Source organism: Amblyomma mixtum, chromosome 4 (genome assembly GCF_055824585.1).
Source record: "Amblyomma mixtum isolate Tamu chromosome 4, ASM5582458v1, whole genome shotgun sequence".
In the NCBI taxonomy this organism is placed as follows: domain Eukaryota; kingdom Metazoa; phylum Arthropoda; class Arachnida; order Ixodida; family Ixodidae; genus Amblyomma; species Amblyomma mixtum.
In genome coordinates, this window is record NC_143015.1 from 142,240,785 (window position 1) to 142,262,729 (window position 21,945).

The 21,945-nt window shown below is 48.3% G+C and overlaps 1 protein-coding gene across 2 annotated transcripts in view; it reads right to left on the minus strand.

Annotated features, from left to right (window-relative positions):
• The window catches only part of LOC149348526 (axin-1-like), a 41,270-nt gene that overhangs the window by 10,522 nt on the left and 8,803 nt on the right, over positions 1 to 21,945 (minus strand). For both annotated transcript variants that reach the window (XM_089588165.1, XM_089588164.1), the window contains 7 exons: positions 17,186 to 17,452; positions 16,277 to 16,551; positions 9,750 to 10,032; positions 7,932 to 8,144; positions 4,105 to 4,374; positions 2,138 to 2,367; positions 967 to 1,104 (listed from right to left, as the gene is read on the minus strand). In XM_089588165.1, the coding sequence (XP_089444291.1) occupies positions 967 to 1,104; positions 2,138 to 2,367; positions 4,105 to 4,374; positions 7,932 to 8,144; positions 9,750 to 10,032; positions 16,277 to 16,551; positions 17,186 to 17,452 (1,676 nt within the window). The remainder of the gene's footprint in view (positions 1 to 966; positions 1,105 to 2,137; positions 2,368 to 4,104; positions 4,375 to 7,931; positions 8,145 to 9,749; positions 10,033 to 16,276; positions 16,552 to 17,185; positions 17,453 to 21,945) is intronic.

Genomic DNA, 21,945 nt, shown 5'->3' on the forward strand with positions numbered 1-21,945 from the left:
CAGAACAAGGCCAAAATGGCAGCCAGTGCTCATGTGTGCTTTGATCAGTATCGGCTACGGATAGCAACGGCTACGGATAGCAACGGCTACAGTGCTGTCTTTCGTTGGCGTTTTGTGGGGGCGCCACCTGCGTGCTACATTTATTCGTATTTTACGAATACGAAACCTTGAAACGAAATCCTCGAATCTTAGCCGACATAAGAGTTCTACATCTCGTTTTTTTTAAAAAACTATCGGCCTAGATTCGAATAAATACGGTAGTAGAATCTCAATAATACGACTCTCACAGGGTTGCAAAAGATATTCATAACATCCAGAACAAATTTTGTAAGCAGAATCATGGAAGTGCATGCACACAGATTTGTTTACAGCTGACGAGATTTATTTATGGATGCGCAGCCACAGATCATTAATAGCGCTGCAGACAATGCAACTGGCGATCATGGGGTCAGCAATCCGCAGACAACATGCCACCATTCGCTGCTCAGAGTGCGTACTGCACAAGTATAGCAATCACATCATCAGCAATGTATGGGCAGCGCTTAGTGCTCCAGGATGCAGTTATGGCTCGTGCATTCATATCAACTGCAGTGGCATGGGAGAGTGTTCGGTACACAGAAATTCTGCACACTGTACACAATGCACTCCCGCTGGAGCATTTCATGAATTCACATCATCCCAAAATTCGTATCAACCACGTTCGTATCATCAAGATTCTACTGTGATACTAAACTTTATCCATACTCGCAGACTGTCAATTCTTGAGAATTATAACTTCAATTTAACAGGACAAAGAATTTGTTTAAATTATGCTGCGTTCAAACTACGATGCTCCTGCACTTGATGCTGACACAACCAAAAGCAACAGTCTAAATTTGCCTAAAGTTTGAAATAGCGAGATTCCGTTGCTTGTGCAAGCCGGAAAGCAAAATTTCTGCTAAAGCGTTCCCAGCTCAATCAACTCACCCGACAGAGTTCTGCTTGGATCGCGACGATGTGCCGGACGTGGTGGACTTCTTGTGGCTTCGCGAGGAGTCCCTCTCCGGATCGGGGGGACCCAGGGGGTAGCCGGGGACCTTGTGGTTCAGGATCCAGGTGTTGACCCTGCACCGCAAATCACGACCAAGGGTGAGACATGAGCCCACAAAGAAAGCCACTTGGCGCACAAGCAGAACACTCCCATCATAGCAACCGTGCTCCAGTTCCCTTTATATCCCGAGTCAGGGGTTCTCAAATTGGGTTCCACAGGTCCCTTGGGTTCTTAGGAGCGCTTTTTGCGTTCCCCAAGCACATGAATCCGTGCCTGCCTCAAGCCCAAGTTTCCTACATGCAATTTTATTTTGGGATTGACCACACTGTAGTTGCTCATAGCAGACCACTTCAACATACAGTTGAGCCTTGTTATAATGAAGTTGAAGGGGCCCGACGATTACTTCGTTATAGCCCGTGTTGACTAAGCTTCCAAGGGGAATCGTCATTCCTTCGTTAAATCCATTATTTCGTTATAAACAGTTTTGTTACAATGAGGTTCGACTGTAAAGCCATTTCAATATACAGCCAGTCACTATTGAATTTTGAGATATTTTCAGGTACCATGCAACTCCATACTCATTTTTGTATGCATGTTCGGCCAGAAAGAACGGAATCCAAGCCACTCAGAATCTTTTCGGAAGTCAATGCGGTTCCCTAAGGCTAAAACTCTTTCACACAAGGTGTTCAGAAAACTGACAGCATCCACCCACAGACAGGAAAATCAACATCAGATTGCCGGGCAACTGCCATTATGTGTAGCTGTCACTAAGTGCAGCCTTTGTCAAAAGTTTAGAGCCCAGGGGGTTTGCTTCTGAAGCACTATTGTGGCGCTCCTGTAGCACTAATGGAAGTCCTACGCATTGGAGGGAGCAAGACCAAAAATCTTCTTACCTTCAGGAGATTTGAGATGCTGAGGACGCATTACGAGCAATGCAATGTGGCCCAGAAGCAGAACCCCTGGGCTCTAAACTTTTGACAAAGGTTGTAGATGCTAACGTAGTGGACGTTGGGATTCTCAAAAGAAACCGGCTGGATGCCAGTCTGAACCAGTTTGAAGGTGTTTAGCACGTAATAAGAAGAACCAAAAAGGCGTCGAGATGCTCACCGTTCCGTTGCTCCCTGGTTCACAGGCAGCTGCTCGCACACAGCACTGGCTCCGCTGTCCACCCCACTGTCCGACGGCTGCGGACCGCTCCGAAACGTCTTGCCAAATGCGCCACTCCCACCGGATGCCGAGTTGCCCCCCTGCGCCCTCCTCCGGCTGCCATGCACTGCCTCATCGTCTGGCGAGAAGTCCCGCACGGCACCGCTGTCGCTGGAGCAGGCATCACGCTCCTGCGGAGCGGCAACACCGATTACTTTCCGCAGAGACCAAACATGCAGGTTCCACGAAAAACGCAGCAACATTTAATGGAGTTATTAACCAGCAGAGGTAGAGTCCGCAACACGCAAACCATGTCAACAGATCACCCAATCCGACAGCGCATCGATATCATTTGCAAAGAAAATCAAAACCCTTCGCTTGCACTGTGTACTACAGTTAATCTCGAATATGCGAAATTATTGTTTATACGGAACAGTTCACTGTGTACTACAGTTAATCCCGAATATGCGAAATTATTGTTTATACGGAACAGTTCACTGTGTACTACAGTTAATCCCGAATATGCGAAATTATTGTTTATACGGAACAGTTCACTGTGTACTACAGTTAATCCCGAATATGCGAAATTATTGTTTATACGGAACAGTTCACTGTGTACTACAGTTAATCCCGAATATGCGAAATTATTGTTTATACTGAACAGTTGGAGGAGCCCATTGAAAATCCCACACAAAAGTACAGCAATACTGTTCAGGTTCATCGGACTCCTGTCCACCGGAACATTCGATACATCGAACAGCGCTGCACCCTTACAAGTGCCGTTTCTCAAGGGCTTTCTACAGCAATCTTTCTTTTGTTGTACAGATTATACAGGGTGTTTCACCTAAGACTTTCTGCAATTTTTAAAAATAAGCTATTTGAATTAGATGCGCGCTTTTTCTGGCATAGCATTGTCAGTGGTGTAGTACATCATAATGCAGCTAAGACGTGCTAACTAGCAGGCTTGTTAACCAATATTTAATAGTTAACTTTTAAACTATTACCGTTGGGCTCCTTAATTATTGAGAGGCATGCAGCCCACCGTAAGTAATGTCCATATCCGTTTTCAGAATTTCGAGAACGCGATTATCCTCGGCGCTGTGGCCCAACAAATTTTGGCTATTTCGACGAGTTAGGTTCACTGGAGAGGTTGCTTTGCCTGCAAGCTTCTCAAACCGCATGTATTTTGGCGCGATGTAGGTGAAATTTGTTGGGCCACAGCGCCGAGGATAATCGCGTTCTCAAAATTCTAAAAATGGATATGGACATTACTTACGGTGGGCTGCATGCCTCTCAATAATTAAGGAGCCCAACGGTAATAGTTTAAAAGTTAACTATTAAATATTGGTTAACAAGCCTGCTAGTTAGCACGTCTTAGCTGCATTATGATGTACTACACCACTGACAATGCTATGCCAGAAAAAGCGCGCATCTAATTCAAATAGCTTATTTTTAAAAATTGCAGAAAGTCTTAGGTGAAACACCCTGTATAATTACAACAACATTTTACTGTTGATACACATTGTGGTATAATTCATACAGACTGCAGCTGCTCGCGAAGCCACCGCACAGTGACAATTTCATCACAAATACATTCCGAAAGCACACATTTCACAATGCTGCAGACACCAAACAGAGACCCTTGCAAAACAGGCCGCACATATACCTTCGACTTCTCTCACATAAAATTCTAATCCTTTTTGTCTTTCTACAGTTGCTCATAAAGTCACAGGACTGTGATCAATAAGAAGTCACAGTGAAAATTTTATCGTGAATACATCCTGAAAGCACACATTTGACAATGCTACAGACGCCAAACGAAGACCCTTGCAAAACAGGCTGCGCATACACCTAATACTTCTCCCACATAAAATTGTGATCTTTTTTTTTTCTCTTCAGTTATCAGCAACACCCAAAAGGCCACGCACCTTCCTGTGCCAGAGCTGGTGGCCGAGAACTGCGTACGGCGATGGCGGCACCATGGCCGGTCCAAAGCGGTGCCGCGGAGAGGGAGCCCGCGGAGGCGTGTGCGACAGGGGCGAGTCGAAGACCCGCGACACGTGCTCGTCCAGGATGCTCTGGGAGCTCACCTCCTCCGCCGGAATGCCCAACAGCCGCTCACAGAAGCCGGGGTTGGCTGAGCCACCCGCAGCGGCGGCACCCGCACCGGGGCCCGGCAGCGAAGCTCCTCCGCCGGACTGCAACGACAGGTGCACGCATCACAAAACTGCTCCTTTTTGCACACAAACAGAGAAGGAGAACGATTCGTTACAGAACTTGCAAGAGAGATATTGGCCATGTAGGCAACCTGATGTCATCTCTCCATACCTGGTGTATGGTTCCCGATACAGAGAGCTTGTTCATTGAAACCACATGGGGATGCCAGCGCAGTCTGAGTAAACCGAAGTTCTAACTACAGTAAAACCTCGTTAATTCGAAATCCCGCGTAATTCGAAGGTTTTCGGCAATCCCAACAGTTTCCATGTAAAATTTGCCGGATAATTTGAACACCCAGCGTGCCCCTCTCCGGATAAAACGTAGGTTTAAACCATGGCCTCCGTGATTCGCGAAAAGAAAAATGCGTTGCCAGTCTCTACGGCCAGTATAGTTGAGTTGCCGGAGTGGCAGCCAGGTGGCACTGTAAATCAATTTTCGGTTTCAGGTGGTTTGTTGTGCCTCAGCGATCTGCACGGTCGACTACCGGTCTCGGAGGCTAGCTTTAGTTGACAAAGCAACAACCAGGTGCCGCTAGGTCACGATTTTTCTGGCTCCGTTTCCGTTGTTTGTCTAGCTCGTGGCAGGCGCTGCTCGTAGTGTTTTGATTGTTCGGTGCCGCGATCAAACGTGTTCTGTGTTCAGGCGCGTTTATACTCCGACGTAGCGCGCGCTCGCGCGGCACGGCTATGACCGCGGATGTGTCCGGCGGCTTCGGCGCACTCTGACCGCACCGTGGAGCATGTCTCTCTTTCGCGCCGAGCGCGCCGAAGCCGCCCACCCAGAATACACAGCGCACGCCTCCCGCGCCACTGCTTCCCCTCTACTCCCTTTGCCAATTGCCTCCTCTCCCAGGAGGCGTGTCGAACGAAGAACATTCTGCGCTCGCGTCGGAGCTCCGCTCCAAGCAGTGTCCCCAATCAAAGGGTGGCAGAAGAGCAAGCGTACCCCTCCTGTAGCCACAAGTAGCAGTCGCGTCGGAGCGCCTGGCGTAGCGTCGCCGATCTGACGTATCCGACCACAACCGGCTCTCGCCCACGCGCCGAGAACGTCAGAGTATGTACGCACCTCTAACTACCGCGCCGAGCAGTCGTGCATCGATGACTACTTCAAGTGACCGTTTTTCAGGCAAAATAAAGGTGCAGTGTTGATGCAGCCATGTTTCGTACGTTTATTTCTCATTTTTCGTCGATTTTTGATCATTCGAAAACCTGGTTAATTCGATGACTTTTCACGGTCCGACGGACTTCGAATTAACGAGGTTCTACTGTACTAGGAGTTAACACAAAATGCAGTTCACCAAAGTACTAATTACTTCTAAAAGTGAGCCCAAAAGACAGTACACTGCAACTGGGAAGCAGTTAGATAGCGAGATTACCCTGTTTTATTGCTGAAAAAAGTGATCACCTTCCACATTTTCATTTCTCGCCTAATACCCAGTTGGAGTGTCCGCCGACTAAGTGAGCCAGTTGTGCGCTACTCCTTTGCTCAAAGCCAAGTGAGGGTTCAGACCGTCCTTATCTGCTTCGTACGCAAGTGGGCACAGATGTAGAACAAGCTTCTAAGGCACCACTACTTGGTTCAGTCCTTTGAGACTCGGAAAACTTGTGGGTGCAAGGCTAGAAAACTGAATGCAGTGTGCAACGTTCCTGCAGTCATCCATTTTCGAACAAAAAAAACCCCGCAACCTCCATGACTCAAGTATTTTACAAGTCTGTTTGCCACCTCAGGCACATGGCTTTTTCAGTTTCTTCTTGCTCCACAAGACATAGCCAGATGACTGGCGAACAGTCAATCACACGTGACAGCTTCTCCAACGACCAGGATTTGATTGTTCCTGGTGTCCTCGACAGCTCATCTTAAAAGTTCACAGTGGCCTGTAAAGCCACACTCTGTTTAGTAAGGTTTTCCTCATAGACACTTGGTGACTATACTGCAAGTGCTAGGCGCGGCTTCTGCTCTAAACTTCTGTTTGCATCCAGTTGCCACCAGACTCATCTGCAGAGCACCGACTGACACTGCCACTGTGCCCACTGCACACATCCCCACTTCACTGGTTGCACCCATACTGTTTACAGAGATACTGTTCGTAATCATACTGATCACATCACAAGCAATATTGTTTGCCCCTTCAGTGTTTGCACATGCAGTATTGGTGCCTGCAGTGTTTATACATACAGTGCTGGTGCCTGCAATGTTTGCACGTGCAGTGCTGGTGCCTGCAATGTTTGCATGTGCAGTACTAGTGCCTGCAGTGTTTGCACATGCAGTGCTGGTGCCTGCAATGTTTGCACGTGCAATATCTGTAAATGTCGTGTTTGCCCATGCAGTACAGGTGCCTGCAATGTTTGCATGTGCAGTGCTAGTGCCTGCAGTGTTTGCACATGCAGTGCTGGTGCCTGCAATGTTTGCACGTGCAATGTCTGTACATGTCGTGTTTGCACATGCAGTACTGGTGCCTGCAATATTTGCACGTGCAGTGCTGGTGCCTGCAATATTTGCACGTGCAGTGCTGGTGCCTGCAATGTTTGCACGTACAATGTCTGTACATGTCGTGTTTGCACATGCAGTACTGGTGCCTGCAATATTTGCACGTGCAATGCTGGTGCCTGCAATATTTGCACGTGCAATGCTGGTGCCTGCAATATTTGCACGTGCAGTGCTAGTGCCTGCAATATTTGCACGTGCAGTGCTAGTGCCTGCAATATTTGCATGTGCAGTGTTTGCACGTGCAATGTCTGTACATGTCGTGTTTGCACATGCAGTACTGGTGCCTCCAGTGTTTGCACACGCAGTGCTAGTGCCTGCAATATTTGCACGTGCAATGCTGGTGCCTGCAATATTTGCACGTGCAGTGCTAGTGCCTGCAATATTTGCACGTGCAGTGCTAGTGCCTGCAATATTTGCATGTGCAGTGCTAGTGCCTGCAATATTTGCACGTGCAGTGATGGTGCCTGCAGTGTTTGCATGTGCAGTGATGGTGCCTGCAGTGTTTGCATGTGCCATGTTTGCACATGCAGTGCTGGTGCCTGCAATGTTTGCACGTGCAATGTCTGTACATGTCGCATTTGCACATGCAGTACTGGTGCCTCCAGTGTTTGCACGTGCAGTGCTGGTGCCTGCAGTGTTTGCACGTGCAGTGCTGGTGCCTGCAGTGTTTGCACATGCAGTGTTTGTGCATGCAATGTTTGCACATGCAGTGCTGGTGCCTGCAATGTTTGCATGTGCCATGTTTGCACATGCAGTGTTTGCTCCTCCAGTGTTTGCACATGCAGTGCTGGTGCCTGCAGTTCACACTGATACTGCTTGGCCCTGCAGTGTTGACGCCTGTAGATCGCGTTGATACTGCTTGTGTCGATACTATTTTCAGCAGTAATGTTTGTACTGATACTGTTTTACACATGCAGTGTCAGCAGCAATACTGTTTCTACAGATACTGCTTGCACCTACAGTGTTCCCATGTATGGCATTTACTGCAATGCTATCTGTGCCGTGGCTCTTTGGACTGCTGCTATTCGCACTGAGGCCACTTGAAACTCACCGAGGCAGATGCAGTCCCTGCTCCTCCGGCAACCACGGGGGGACCCCTGGGGGGCACTGGTGGGAAGTCCTCTGCCTGCGCCCGGTGGAAGCGCTCCATCTTGTCCCCACAGTCCGCCTGCTTCTTGACGGCGCGCAGCTTCTCAATGATGGAGGCGGCAAACTTCTCCGGGTTCTTCTCCGCCAGGCTGTACGGGTGCTCCAGTTGGGTCCGCTGCAGGCAGTCCGCCACCACGTGTGTGGAGGAACACAGCAGGTGAGGGCACACACAAAGAACACACAGGGGCCGGGAAAATTGGAGAAGCAACAGAAGCAACCCACATTCCAAAGCAACGGAGCACAGATGTGGAAGGGAGACCTCCCCGTCGCTGAAGTGTGAGAAAATAATGTCACACAGACGAAGAGGCACAAGTCAGAACAAGAGCGCTAGTCGCAACACCCAGTGATACATGCTAAAGAATGAACCCTAGTGCTGCAACAAGCTGCAACTGAACCCATCCCATGGAAAAGCTCCTTGCGAAAACACGTGGGTAGTGAAGAAGCAAACGTTACAGGGAGCTTATAAAGGGCACAGTCTGTTGAGGGGAGGGAGGCACTGGTCTTAGAGCTATTTTCCTTATCTTTAGGCCAATTATCTGACTGCTTGCTCCTGCACCACTTGCAGCAATACTGTTTGCATCGACACTGCCGGTACCCTATAATACTGTTTCCACCTACAGTATTTGCAGCAATGCTACTTAGGTCCACGATGTTAGCCCTTTGTAGAACTGTGGTACACGTATGTACTACTTTCTGGCCATACTTTTCTATCAAACAAATTAACAACGGTACACCCATCTACCACTTTCTTTGTGTGTGTTCTGCCCTCTACTGAGTGCTCTAAAACGAGTTCTCTGTGTGTTTACACACTTTGCTAAGAGGCGCCATTGGTATGCTGAGTTTTTGCAAGTGGAAGTGTGGATTTGGCATGAAACAAATATGTGGAAAAAAAAAAATTCCTGATGGCTGGAGAGTGTGTAAATTTACTAATTTCTAAAACAGTCCTTAGTGATTCAATTTCAATAAGGTACAAACTTGTGTGGGGGTTTGAGAGCACAGTATTTAAAAAAAAAAACTGTTTTTCGGTTAGATTTTGCCTCAAAGCGCTGCCTCTAAATGGCTCGCTCGAGGTATCAGCTCCAGCAATGCAGTGCTTCAAAATAGATGTGGAGGTTTTTGAGCATAATACGGGTAATGTACAGGTGCCGTCAAAAGTAATTGGAAGGCAATATTAACGAAAAAATTTAATCATTGCCCCCCCCCCCCCCCCCCAATTCATGCATTGTTGAATACATATGTGCAGCCTAATTGTGATTTTGCGAATTGCACTGTGCACCAACAAACATGGACCATTATGCTTTAAATTTAAAGAAATTAAATTTTTTTGACAGTCGCCTTCCATTTACTTTTGACGGCGATTGTACACTCACAGTATGTACTGAAACAGAGCACTTAGAGCAATTACACTATGAATAAACCCACAACAAAATAGGTAAATGAAAGGCGGGGCTAAGACATGCATCGAGTTAAAAGCTTGGGAGAAACCAAATCACTCCAAGGAACCGAAAGGTCCCCTAGCTTCTGTGCATGCCAGCTGGGAAACTCCCACGACAGATGAAGCAACTGACGCCCATCTACTGGAGCTCCAAGGGCACGTGCAGTATTCTCATAACTGAGGCTTGGAATAACGTCAATACTCCTCCAAGGACCCTCGCAAGGCCAGAACCCTTGCCCCGTCCACTAAAGCAATTTTGGCAAGGGGCAGATGGCAAGCACTCACGGGGATGATGACGTGCTCTCCGAGGGAGTCCCGGTTGATGTTGGCGTTCTTGCGCACCGACATGCGGTGCGTGGCGCGCTGGATCAGGGTCTCCTTGGCCGACGCCGAAGAAGGGGGCACGCTGTCCACGTCGGTGCCCGTGTCGTCCGTGTAGGCGCCCGACGACAGGCTGTGCAGCTCACTGTCCTGGGCCGAGGGTGGCACGAAGGCAGAGTTGTGCACGTGGTACGGGTGGGGGACGCCCAGTGATGTGCCACTTCCACTGCCGCTGCTACTCTTGGGCCTGCGAACACAAGCAGCAACACCGTGAGTGCTCGCGACACCAGCTTAAGGGGGGACACTGGTCTTGAAAAAAAAATGTTTATTAATGAAGTCACAGTTACGAAATCTTCAGGGCGTATGTATTTTTGTGTGCTGATTCTAAGTATGTCATTTGATTGCATGTAAAACAATTCCTTGAGCACTTATGCTATCTTTATGCTAGTATTTTGCGGAGAGTTTTGAAGAAAATTGAAGAAACCCAATGGCATACATTTCAGCGAGTTTCCTGCAGCAAATTTTCTTCACAACTCTCCGCAAAATACTTGCATAAAAAGTGCATAAGTGCTCAAGGAATTGTTTTACATGAAATTAAATGACATATCTAGAATCAGTGCACAAAAATACATGTGCCCTGAAAATTTCATAACTATGACTAAATTAATAAAAAAAATTTTTCAAGACCAGTGTCCCCCCTTAAGTTTCAGCTTGTCCCGTACATCCTGGACACACATCCGACATTTAGCCGACACATTGTGGTTTCCTGGTCAGGTGACCAGCTAACTGTTTTTTGCAATGCCGCCTTGCGTTTACATTTCCAACCACAATAGAACCTTGATGATACGATCACGGGTGAGACGAATTTATGTTTGACAGGAATTTGTAAAATTTTCGGGCAGAGTGCACTTGTGTAGAATGGGCAGAATTTTGCATGTTCTGAGCCCCCCCGGCCCCGTACCATTATGGATGATAAAAACGTGCAAGCCACGACCGTGTCCTTGCACTGACCACACATCGGCAATGCCGTGATCACTAGTCAAACGGTACGCACCAGAAGCAGCGAGTGGCAGCACACTGTAAACAGAACTGCGTGAATACACTTCCCATGGTTCTGCATACAGGTTTTGTTAGTTTTAGATGACAGGTATTCTTCGCTACCCAATGAGCTTTATACCATCAAGATTCTACTGTGCAATTTGGAGACATCCAATTTCTAGGCATATCCAGCTCTCTCATTTTCTATCCTCCGCGTTTGCCATATCGCTGATGGACCACACAACCGTGACGCTGAGAGTCCCAACGGTTCGTCAGACACGACCACCAGTTCAGTTTGCTGCCCACCAGGTTACTCAGTTGGGACAAGCACATACTCCGTCTCCTTTGGCCTCGATATTAACTTCAGGCTGTTGTCCTTGCAATTGCATTGTTACATCTCCACTGTTTTACACCATGATGTCAACATCCCACAAGAATTCCATGCTAAGAGAAAACTTGTATATTGCACAGGAGGTTGATAAAGGCAACGTGACCAAGCACAGCTAAGAACTAAACACCAAACAACCAAGCTGCAGACATATATCTTTCATTGCCAGACAGGACTGGCAGGGGAGGGGGTGTGCTGACTGAAATTTCAAGCACACCTCCTCTTTCAGGCCAGGAAGGGATAAGAGTTGAGGAGCCAACAAAATCAGTCTACGTATATGATACCCCTGTTACACAGGCGTTTTCAACGGCAGTTCAGTTGACCGTCAGTTGAACTGAACGGCAGTTAGCAGTGTTACACGGCAGCGCTAACTGCCGTTCAAATCTCAACGGCAGTTGAGTTCAACTGAGATCGGAGGTCCCAGTTGAACAGCCAACTGACAAGATGGCACCCAACGGATAAAAAAAATTTCCCGTAGTAGATTGTCTTGGCTCAGTGTATTGCGGCAAACTAAGAAAACACTCCAAATAAAACTGGAGACGCATTAAGGGGACAGGGTAAGCAAAAAATCTGAAAAATATCAATTTTCAGTTTTTTGCTAAATATGAAATTACATTCTTTTCTGCATCGTTTGATGCATCACACTTCATCCTGCGCACTTTATATCAACCTGAAAAAGCTATCTGAAAGCAAAGCGGTCAGCGACACTCCCCTTTACCAGCGATGTGTTTTTTGCCGTTTTTACTAAAAACTAAAAAAAAAACTCGAAATGTTACGGAATTTAGCTGCAAGAGAAAGCTCTCTGGTAACCATCCTAGCTCTCTGGCTGCCATTCAAGCTCTCTGGCAACCATCCAGAACCCAAACGGGTCCTGCAACAACGTCGTATGGGAGTGTGCTAAAAAAAATGTCTTTGCGGGCCTACAGTCAATGAAGATTGCTACATTAGATGCTGTTCTGACCTTCAATGACGGCGCCATCACAAGAATTAAAGTTCTTGAGGAATGTTGACTGATTCCGGGCAGCAACACTGTCCGCTGGCTGAAGCAAGTCGATCGGCGTCGAGTTTACTTTGCCAATCGAGCTACGCAGCAAGTGACAAAACAGGCACAAGAAGCTAAACGGCAGGAAAAGAAGCACCAAGCTGACCTAGATGATAACTATGTAGCTGGTGCCTACAGAATAAATTGGTCAAAATGAGTTGACTAAGTCGAAATCTTGGGATTGAAGGTTTTGTTTACTTTAAACTCAGTTTTCTCAAAACAATATTTTTTGTTACGTCGGTACCATTATTTTCTAAATGACAATAGATGTCAAGCTGATTTTTTCTGTGTATACAGTACATATATGTGGCAATTTACTGTACCAAAATTATCAGCGTGCAAATAATATTGTTTGTTTTAAAATAAAGATATATACAAAATTGGTCAAAATTAGGGTGTATAAAGTAAAAAAATCACTAATAATTTCATTTCTCGTATACTAAAATAATTTTGGTACAGCGGCCAGAAGATGAAATTCTGAACAAAATGACATAAATATCTTGCCCCTATCTTTATTAGTTGCTGAGAAAAGTGTACCACAATATGCCCCAAAATACATGGGAAAGATGGGGCTTACCCTGTCCCCTTAAACACAGGTTGACATAGCGCGTGCGTCGAGCAGTCGAAGTGAGAAAACACACACAAAAAAACGGCGACGACTAGCGAACCGACCCACATCGGATAGTCTTGGCTACGAACCGACATCGTCACACAAATTTTTGCCCAAAAGCAAAAAAAAAAAGGCACAAAATTTGTCGCTATAGGAAAGAATATGTACTGTCAGCAGCAAAAGTTTGCGGGATCTCCAGCGCGTGGCGGAGCGACGCAAAACTGCATTGCTGCGCCATCTGCCGCAACCGCGCCTGATGACGAGGCTCGCGGCACTTCCGCGCCAGTCATTCTTTGCGCATGCCTGTCCTATCTTTGCTATCAGGCATGTCTCATCGCTGGCTTCCCCCGGGGTGCGCTTTTGACGCTCGTCACAGCCGCTGGAGCGTTGTGGAACCGCCGCCGCGCGTCTGCTTCGCCTGCTGCGATGGTGGACGGTGGATGCCTGAGCATCTTTTGCACGGCGCGCTATATTCCCTGAATAAATGTTATCTTCCAAGACGCGTTGCTGGACTAGCAAGCATTATTTTCGACTGATAACATGAGCATCGATAAGATGTCATTGCGACCCCCAATTCCTGTTCGTCGTGCATTATTCCTGAAACCAGAATTAAGGTTGGTGTCTGTAGTGCAACGATGGTGCCTCGTGTTCCGGAGGATGAAAGACGATACATCGCACGCCTCTTCGTGGAAGGTGTGCCCCAGAAAGAAATATGTCGCCTGACAGGAAGGTCTAAATCGGCAGTAACACGAGTGGTGAAAGCATTCCGAGACGATCAAGGACGAATTGCTGACGCCCACCGCAGTGGACGACCGAGGGTCACTGAGGAAGAAGACGACGGACTGATTATTGCCGCTGCTGTGGTTGATCCCTTCTTGAGCGCCAAAGAAATCAAGAAAGAGCTCGGCATTCATGTGTCATGCGACACAATTAGAAGGCGCCTCAAAGAAGCGGGATTAAAAAATTGTGCCGCAGCACAAAAGCCCTATTTGACAGAGAACCAACGCCGGCAGCGGCTGGAATTTGCTAAGGCGTACGAGCACTGGGGTGTTGAAGACTGGGGCCAAGTCATCTTTACTGATGAATCCACGTTCTGCACCAGGTGGGACCAACAGCAGCGTGTTTGGCGGCCTCTCAACTGCAGGTATGACTGAGGTTCATGTTTTTAACATAAAGTATTTAAATCTTAGATACAAATCCGTACTTTAAAATGAAGAGGAATCCGCATTTTATCTTTGGCGAGCAGCTTACTGTCCAATGAAGTATTCAGAATATACCAGCCGGATCTGTTCACCAGCCATCCTAGAGCAACTGAGTAACTCATATAGCAGCATTCTCGTCACGTGAGCTTTCTTTTTTTAACTCGGACATTTTTTCTCAAAAGCCCTATTTCTTAAGAAGGCAAACAAACATAACAGTTTACAATATTTTAAGTTTCCTTTTCGTGCGCCGATTCGGTTTTCGGCAACTTATTCTCAGTGATGACAGCGGTTGTACTTGCCGCAGGTATGGCGTAGCTCATAATGATAGTTCTTTTTCTCGTTTGTTTTAGATACCGACCGGAGTACACGCAGTGCGTGCTATCGAGTGGCCGCTGCAGCGTTGCCGTCTGGGGAGCCATCAGCAAAGATGGACTCGGCCCTTTGGTCCGCATCGATGGAACTTTTAATGCTCCATCATACTGCGACATCATTAAGAAGACACTGGTGCCGTATGCCCTGGACGGCCCGTTTCCTGACGGCTTTTACTGGCTGCAGCACGACCGCAGTCCAGTACATACTGCGCGCCTTACGGAAGCTACACTTGACTCTTGTGGTGTGCTGCGACTGCCGTGGCCTCCGAGCGGCGCGGACCTGAATCCTATCGAGAATTTGTGGGGACTAATGAAAAGGCGCCTCGCTGCCCAAAGGCGCCACATCCCCAACGCCGATGCTCTTTGGAGAGCAATTGAAGAGGGCTGGAGCGCACTGAGCACAGAAACTGAAACTGTGAGGGCTCTGTACGCGTCCATGCCGCGGAGAATCGCTGAAGTGATAGCGTCAGAAGGCCACTATACCGGCCACTAAATGGTACCTGCCCTAAAGCTCTCTTTATGATCTTTTGTTCGTTTTTGTTTTTCAGGAAAGCACCTCAATTTAAATATATCTCTTTTTCACCACCATCGATTGCGTGCTTCTTTTTCATATTTTCATAACCCTTGGTGTAGCCTCTTGTTCGAAATCAAGCCTGGACACATAATTTATACCATTTCTCATCGAACGCCACCATGTAGGTTTGGAGGAGTATACATTCTACAGTTAAGCATGGTGACATGATAAATTACAGTGGCAGTATTCTTTTTGCGGGAGCGGAGGCGAGAACCCATGGGCCATGCGATGACATGAAACGACTGTAAATATAAGATATGACTCAGAAAACTGCAGACTACCTCCACGTTCATGCTCATAATTGAAGCAAAACTCGGAAATGTCACACCAGGCAAGCAGCCAGCAATTGTTTTTCGGGAAGGAATCGGGGTGATTTTTGGGTCAAGCAAGTTAGGTGGTACCATTGTGTGGCACGTGTCCATGAACAACACTGGCAAGCGAGCGGGAGGTAGAAGCTCGATTTCGGTGGTTATTTGGGGCCGAGGGGGGGGGGGGGGGGGGGGGGACGACACGCCTCTCGTATACGTTCGTAGGAAATAACATCTCAATTCGTGTTAGGTTTTTCCTGTGTTAACGGAAAGGTGTACTCGTTGTAAATGGCTGAACACACATCTTAACTGAGTCGAAAGGACTCGAATTACATTTAACGCTCAAGTCATTTATTCAGAGAATATAGCGCGCCGTGCAAAAGATGCTCAGGCGCTCCGTCCACCATCGCAGCAGGCGGAGCAGACGCGCGGCGGCGGTTCCACAACGCTCCAGCGGCTGTGACGAGCGTCAAAAGCGCACCCCGGGGGAAGCCAGCGATGAGACATGCCTGATAGCAAAGATAGGACAGGCATGCGCAAAGAATGACTGGCGCGGAAGTGCCGCGAGCCTCGTCATCAGGCGCGGTTGCGGCAGATGGCGCAGCAATGCAGTTTTGCGTCGCTCCGCCACGCGCTGGAGATCCCGCAAACTTTTGCTGCTGACAGTACAAGACGATCATTTACTACACACAAAAAAATGTATACGCTGTTTTTCTTTACTTTCATTTTCGCTCTAGAGGCGACGTCACGTCGTTAGTGAGCTAACTGAACTGAACGCGAAGTGCTCGTGTAACAGCAAGCGAATCCAGTTGAAATCAACGTACTCAACTGAGGGTTAACTGAACTGCCGTTGAAAACGCCCGTGTAACACGGGTATGAGGCAATATACAATAAACACTTCCTCTCTCTCTTAGGACACCAGTTCACAATATCCCCCAGCACGCTCGCTCCAACTCACCCCGCCGTTGCCTCCGACGTCATGCGTGCCACCAGCCGTGGCAGCTGCTCCCCGTAGCGGTAGAGCTTGCGCACATTCCGCCGGGTCAGGGCGGCCGGGGCGGGAGAGGCGTCCGTCGACAGCTCCTCGTCCTCGTTGACCGTCGGCAGGATCTCCAGGCCCAAAGGGGGCAGCACTGGCGGGGAGGCATTCTCCTCCTCCCCACAGGCCGGCCCCGAGTCGGCAGCCACACCCGGCACATCTGCCGAGCTCTGTTCATCCCCACTGGCAGATTCCTGGGGCAAGAGAGGGTAGCGGGGCTGATGGTGTTGGCGAGAGAACGTTTGCTCCGTCATCAAAAAAAAAACAAACTAACTAACTAAATAAATAACGAAAAAAGCATAACCCACCAGTGTGTACCGCCAGCGTACACCAAGAAAAAGTGCGTGTTTGTTATAGGAGAGGTCAAGGCCCAGGGCTTTACTGTTACTGAAAAAGAAAGCACTGGTTTTTCACTTATTTTATCGCGAGACCATAAGTAAACGTAGTTCCACAAAGATGTCCATTGTCAGATTTCCAGAGTACCATGAAAATCACGCCACGGCGCGGATTTCGAAATGGCAAAAGACCAAAGCTGACTAATTTTTTTAAAATAAACATTGCTCATGGAATATCCACACCACTCTCAACGCTGTAACCTGACTTCACGACAACGAAGATTCCGCTTTAGCGCAACGTTTTGCGGGTACCGTGAATTTCGTTGTAGGAGGACTCAACTGTACTTTACACTTTTCTACCTGTTCACTGTAACGAGGTCCAATTGTACAACTATTCCATGCTTCTCCACCAGCGTAATTCATCACCTTGCCACCGCTGCAAACCTGTGCGCAAAGTCAAAGGCAATGCCGAGCGAACCGTGGCCCGACTGACCTGTCCATCATCTCCTCCGGCTGCCGCCTCCGCAGCCGCCAGGGTCTCAGCGTGGCTCTTCTCAACGCACTCAACGTAGAGGTCCGACTGGAGGAACTTGGGGTAGGCCGACCGCTGCAGGAAGAGCTCAAACTCCCGCTGGGCCTGGTCGAAGAGCGAGACGTCCACGACGCCCTCCTTGATGCGCTCGGTGATCTTGGCGCGCAGATTGGGAGACACCTCCACCGTGTTGTTGCGGATGTAGTGCCGGTAGATGCTCTTCATGTACTGCACCATTTGTGGCCGAGGAGGAAAGCACGGCACCATGTCAGAGAAAACGAATCAAAAACTAGTCAAACAAGGCAGAACAGAATAGGCTTGGGCAGGCTGGTAATTCATTCTAACACAGTAATCATAGCGCGGGAACAACGCAGGACAAGGACGAGACGGGACAAGCGCTAACTTTCAACACAGCGGATTTATTGCAGATCAGGAGCATATATACACTACTGATACAGTAGATAGATGTGACGCTGTACCACCTTGCCACCCCTTGTTCGACAAGGCAGTCATTCTGTACCTGCACTATAACGAACTGACTAGAGAAATCAAGGAAGCGCGTGAGATAGCTCGGGCAGGAGATCAGTGCGTCAGCAGACCGTCTGTGGCATTACCGAAGAAAGAGCTCGATTTCATGGCATGATGATGTGTGGCATTTTGTTATGTTTCTTCCTCTTCCTATCTACTGCATCAGTAGTGTATATATGCTCCTGATCTGCAATAAATCCGCTGTGTTGAAAGTTAGAGCTTGTCCCGTCTCGTCCTTGTCCTGCGTTGTTCCCGCGCTATGATTACTGCGTTAGAACAGACAAGGCAAAGAGGATAAGTTCTGACCCTCTGCCACAACCTCAGCTGCCCAGTCTAGCTGTGGCAAACCATCGCACATTCCTGTTAGCTACACGAATGTATGCTGCCACTGATGGAATAAATCTCTGCAATGCGCCGTTCCTTTAGCAAGTCATAACATATTTTGTCATGTTGTTTACCTTCAGTGAATGCAAATCCCAAAAAATAAGTATATAATAAAAAAATGACCGCCATGTTGTACTCAAGTTTGGTACAACAGGGATCAGATGGTCCAAAATTTCACTTCCGAAACTTCTCTGGGGCATGTGAGGCATCTAATATACGAAACTTTGAAAAGATTTGTCGCAAAAACAAGACCCTGACGTGCTCTCCAGACATCTTATCAATCACTAGCACTGCTTTTATTGCTGGACTGTGCCGCTATAAGTAGAAATACCATAGTTCAAATTGAAGGCACAGTACACGAAGGACGGGACAAGAAAGTGACAAACACAGTGTGACAAACACAGAAATACCATGCCTATCTGTATCACTGCAATCAATCATCCATGCAATGCACAACCAGTACAGGACTGCCATAAGGAGAGAAGATGGGGGTCACTGGTTTTGGACTTCATGAACTTGAAAAATGCCCATCTTGAAGATATGTGTTTGATTTATGACTGCAAACATCGTCTTGTGTGCTTGGGCTCACATGACCTGCATTGGTTGCCCTCGAGTACAGCCCACTGCTTGGAGTGTGGAAAAACTTCTCGGCAACTGATTCCCTCAGGTCCTTTACCCTTAACACAGACTATCTGAACATAAACCATTGCAGACTATCTCCACAACAGGACTACCTAAAATTACCACAGGCCATACAAGCTAATTCCACAGCGAGAAGCTTGTAAGAGGGAGAAGTAGATAACCTGAAGTGCAGGTTGTACCATTGCAAACTGACTCTATAAAAGCTAGTGGTCACCCACAGTTACAGACTTTAGGCAGTTATTTTTTGCGCTACTCTTTGTATTTATGTCCAGCACACCCATACAGCAATATTTCAGATGTCATTTTTGTAGGAGTGTGCGAATATCAAAATTTTCTAATACGAATCGAATACGAATACTTGATTCCGAATATCGAATCGAATAATCAAGGACAGACGCATTTAACCACTACAAAACATTTATTTGAGCACCCAAGAACATCACAGTTAAACTATCGATGATTAAATAAACACAAAAGGTGTGTGTGGCTGCACAAAAAGTAACAAAGTATCGAAGAGTGGAAATATCCGAGAGGACGGCTAGTACACAGCATTGATTAAAGGGTCCCTGAAAGGGGTGTCTGAGGTTGGCAAACAAATACTTGCATTATGTAGAGCGTAGGCCACTGAACGTTCATGCCGCGTACAATACATCAAAGGCGAGTAGATAATTTACAATACATTTTCAAAAACTACCTCTCCCGAGCCTCGCGGCGACCAGCGGCGGTGAACTTCCGCCCGAATCCGTACTCATTACGTCAGTTTGTACTCTTTACGTCACAAGTGCTGGCCTATGATTGGTTCGCGGTGCCAACGTGAAATCACGCATTTAACAAACTAGAAGCTCTAGATACTTCACACTCTTACTCTTTTCGGAAACATTTCGCATTTCAGCAAGCAGAGTTGTCGTTTATATGCATGTTTACGCAGTTATTGTGTGTTTGGTGTCAGAAATTAGTACTGCACTTCCGGTTTACAATGTTTTCGTCTGCTCGTGCCGCTTGTGTCACTCCGCCGGCGCCGCCGTCGAACCGAATCGAGAATCGAGGTGCGATTTGGAGTCACCGCACTACTGATTTCTGTCGCGACCTCCGTCGCATGCGCAATCAAAATGGACCGGCCGTGCTGTGTCGTTGGTTGCAAAGCCAGGGTTCGGCAAGATGTTGCCCTTCGGCACTGTCTGCCGAAAGATGGAAGTGAGCGAGCCGTCGTCGTCGTCAGGATTCAGCGCTCGATTTCTGAATGAACGGCGTGTCCTTAAAAGCTTGGCCGACGCGCTGCACCGATCGTCGCTTGCGAACTGCCGCCCCACTACAAGCAGGGAGACACGGAGCGGTGAGCATCGCTGCGCCGCCCTACCCAAGCTCCGCTCACAAAACGTGTCGCACTTCGCCGCCGTGCAGTAATGCCTGAGCGCTGCTTGGGATGGTGTACAAATATCACAAGGAAAGATCGCCTTGTTATCAGAAATACTTCTCAAGCAGCGACAAAGCACGCCTGCTTATGTTGCGAGCTTTCGGCAACGGCACCGCTCGCGGGCGCTCAGGGCGACGAGCTCTGCTGCTGCCTGGCTGCCGTGGTCGTCGCTAGGCCTATTGCCTCTTTGGCATCGAAGCTGCAGCGGCCGGCGCTTCGGAAGTCGCCTAAGCTATAATACAAGGTTTACTCTACACATCGCTTTGCAGTCAACAGCATCATCTCACAATAAAATAATAGTATGGTCACTTTCCGCGACTCCTTCTGCAGCGAAGCGAGCGGGCGCCAGGCGAGCCGGACCCCACGTCGGACCAGCGGCTGCTGCGAGACGGTTGTGGCAAGAAATTTGCTCGTATCACAGTCGTTACCTTTACCAGCAGCTCAGTATTGGTCAGCGATCCTCAAAAATGACACATTTTTCACATTTCTTATCCCAGGGTTTATTATTTACGTCAAGAACACACTTTAGCTCGTTTTTATGTCGCCGGCAGACGGGATCCAGGCTGGCCGGCCGGCCGGCATGCTCGGCGTACATCACGTTCGCACAAGAAAATGCAAAACAGCCATGATACCAGCGAGGATGCTTCCTAGATTCGAGCAACGAAAATATGTCTGTGCAAAAGTGGATCTTTCGGCAACGACACCGCCTGCGGCAACGCCGCGCGACGAACTGCGCGCTGGTCCCAGGCTGCCCTAGTCGTCGCTAGGCCTATCTGGTTTCGCATTGAAACCGCAGCTGACGGCGCTTCGGAAGTTGCCTGCGCTATAATAAAAGGCCTACTATTCACATCGCTTTACTGCGAACTCGTCCCATAATAAAAGATATGTTCGATTTCCACGATGCCTTCAGCAACGGAGCTAGCAGACGGTAGGCGAACTGCACTAAGTAGCAGCAGCACCAAATCGGCTGTTGGATGAAATTTGCTTGTATCGCAGTCATCACTTTTACCAGCAACTCGGTATTGGCCAACGATCGTCAGAAATTATGCATTTTTGACATGCATCTATCCAAGGGCTTGCTATGGACGAGAACAAACAATACTAGCGCGTTTTTCAGTCGCCGGTGGCCGGCATCAAGGCTGGCAGGCCGGTCCGGCGTGGCTCGGCCCCGAGCGCCCTGAGCAGCGCGCTGTACGGCATCATGACGCTGCCGCTCTCCGCACTCGTATTGGCTCCCGCTTCCCGTCCTTGCGTTTTCCGCGCGCGGCTTGTCGTAGACATCCAGCAGGTTGGACGCAGGCGACGGGCTGCGATCGGTTGTTACGACGTCGTTCACAACGGCGCGCCGCAGCGAATCGCACACACTTTTCGCACGTGTCCCCGCCTTAAGGCTGAAATCCCATTTCGGCACTCATCCGCAAAAGTCGTTCCTTCTACTCGGGGTCTATAGTACGAGAGAAGCCGCAGCGACGGTTGCGAGACACAGGTGAACATAGCAGACAGCGGGAAAGCGAGCGAGCGAGCGAGCGAGCGAAAGAGCGCGTCAACCGGAAGTAAACAAACCGATCTCGTCGATGACGTATTTGTGGGCGGAGCATGGTCCCGGCCTGTAATCTTTATTTTTTTATGGTTCGCTCCCGTGTACGAGTTGAGAGGGAAAAGGCTGGTGGTCATTTTTAATAGCCATTATCTCTGGTTCCGCACAAGGTAGATCAAAAATTTTTGCGGTAGGATGATGGATCGTTCAATGTCT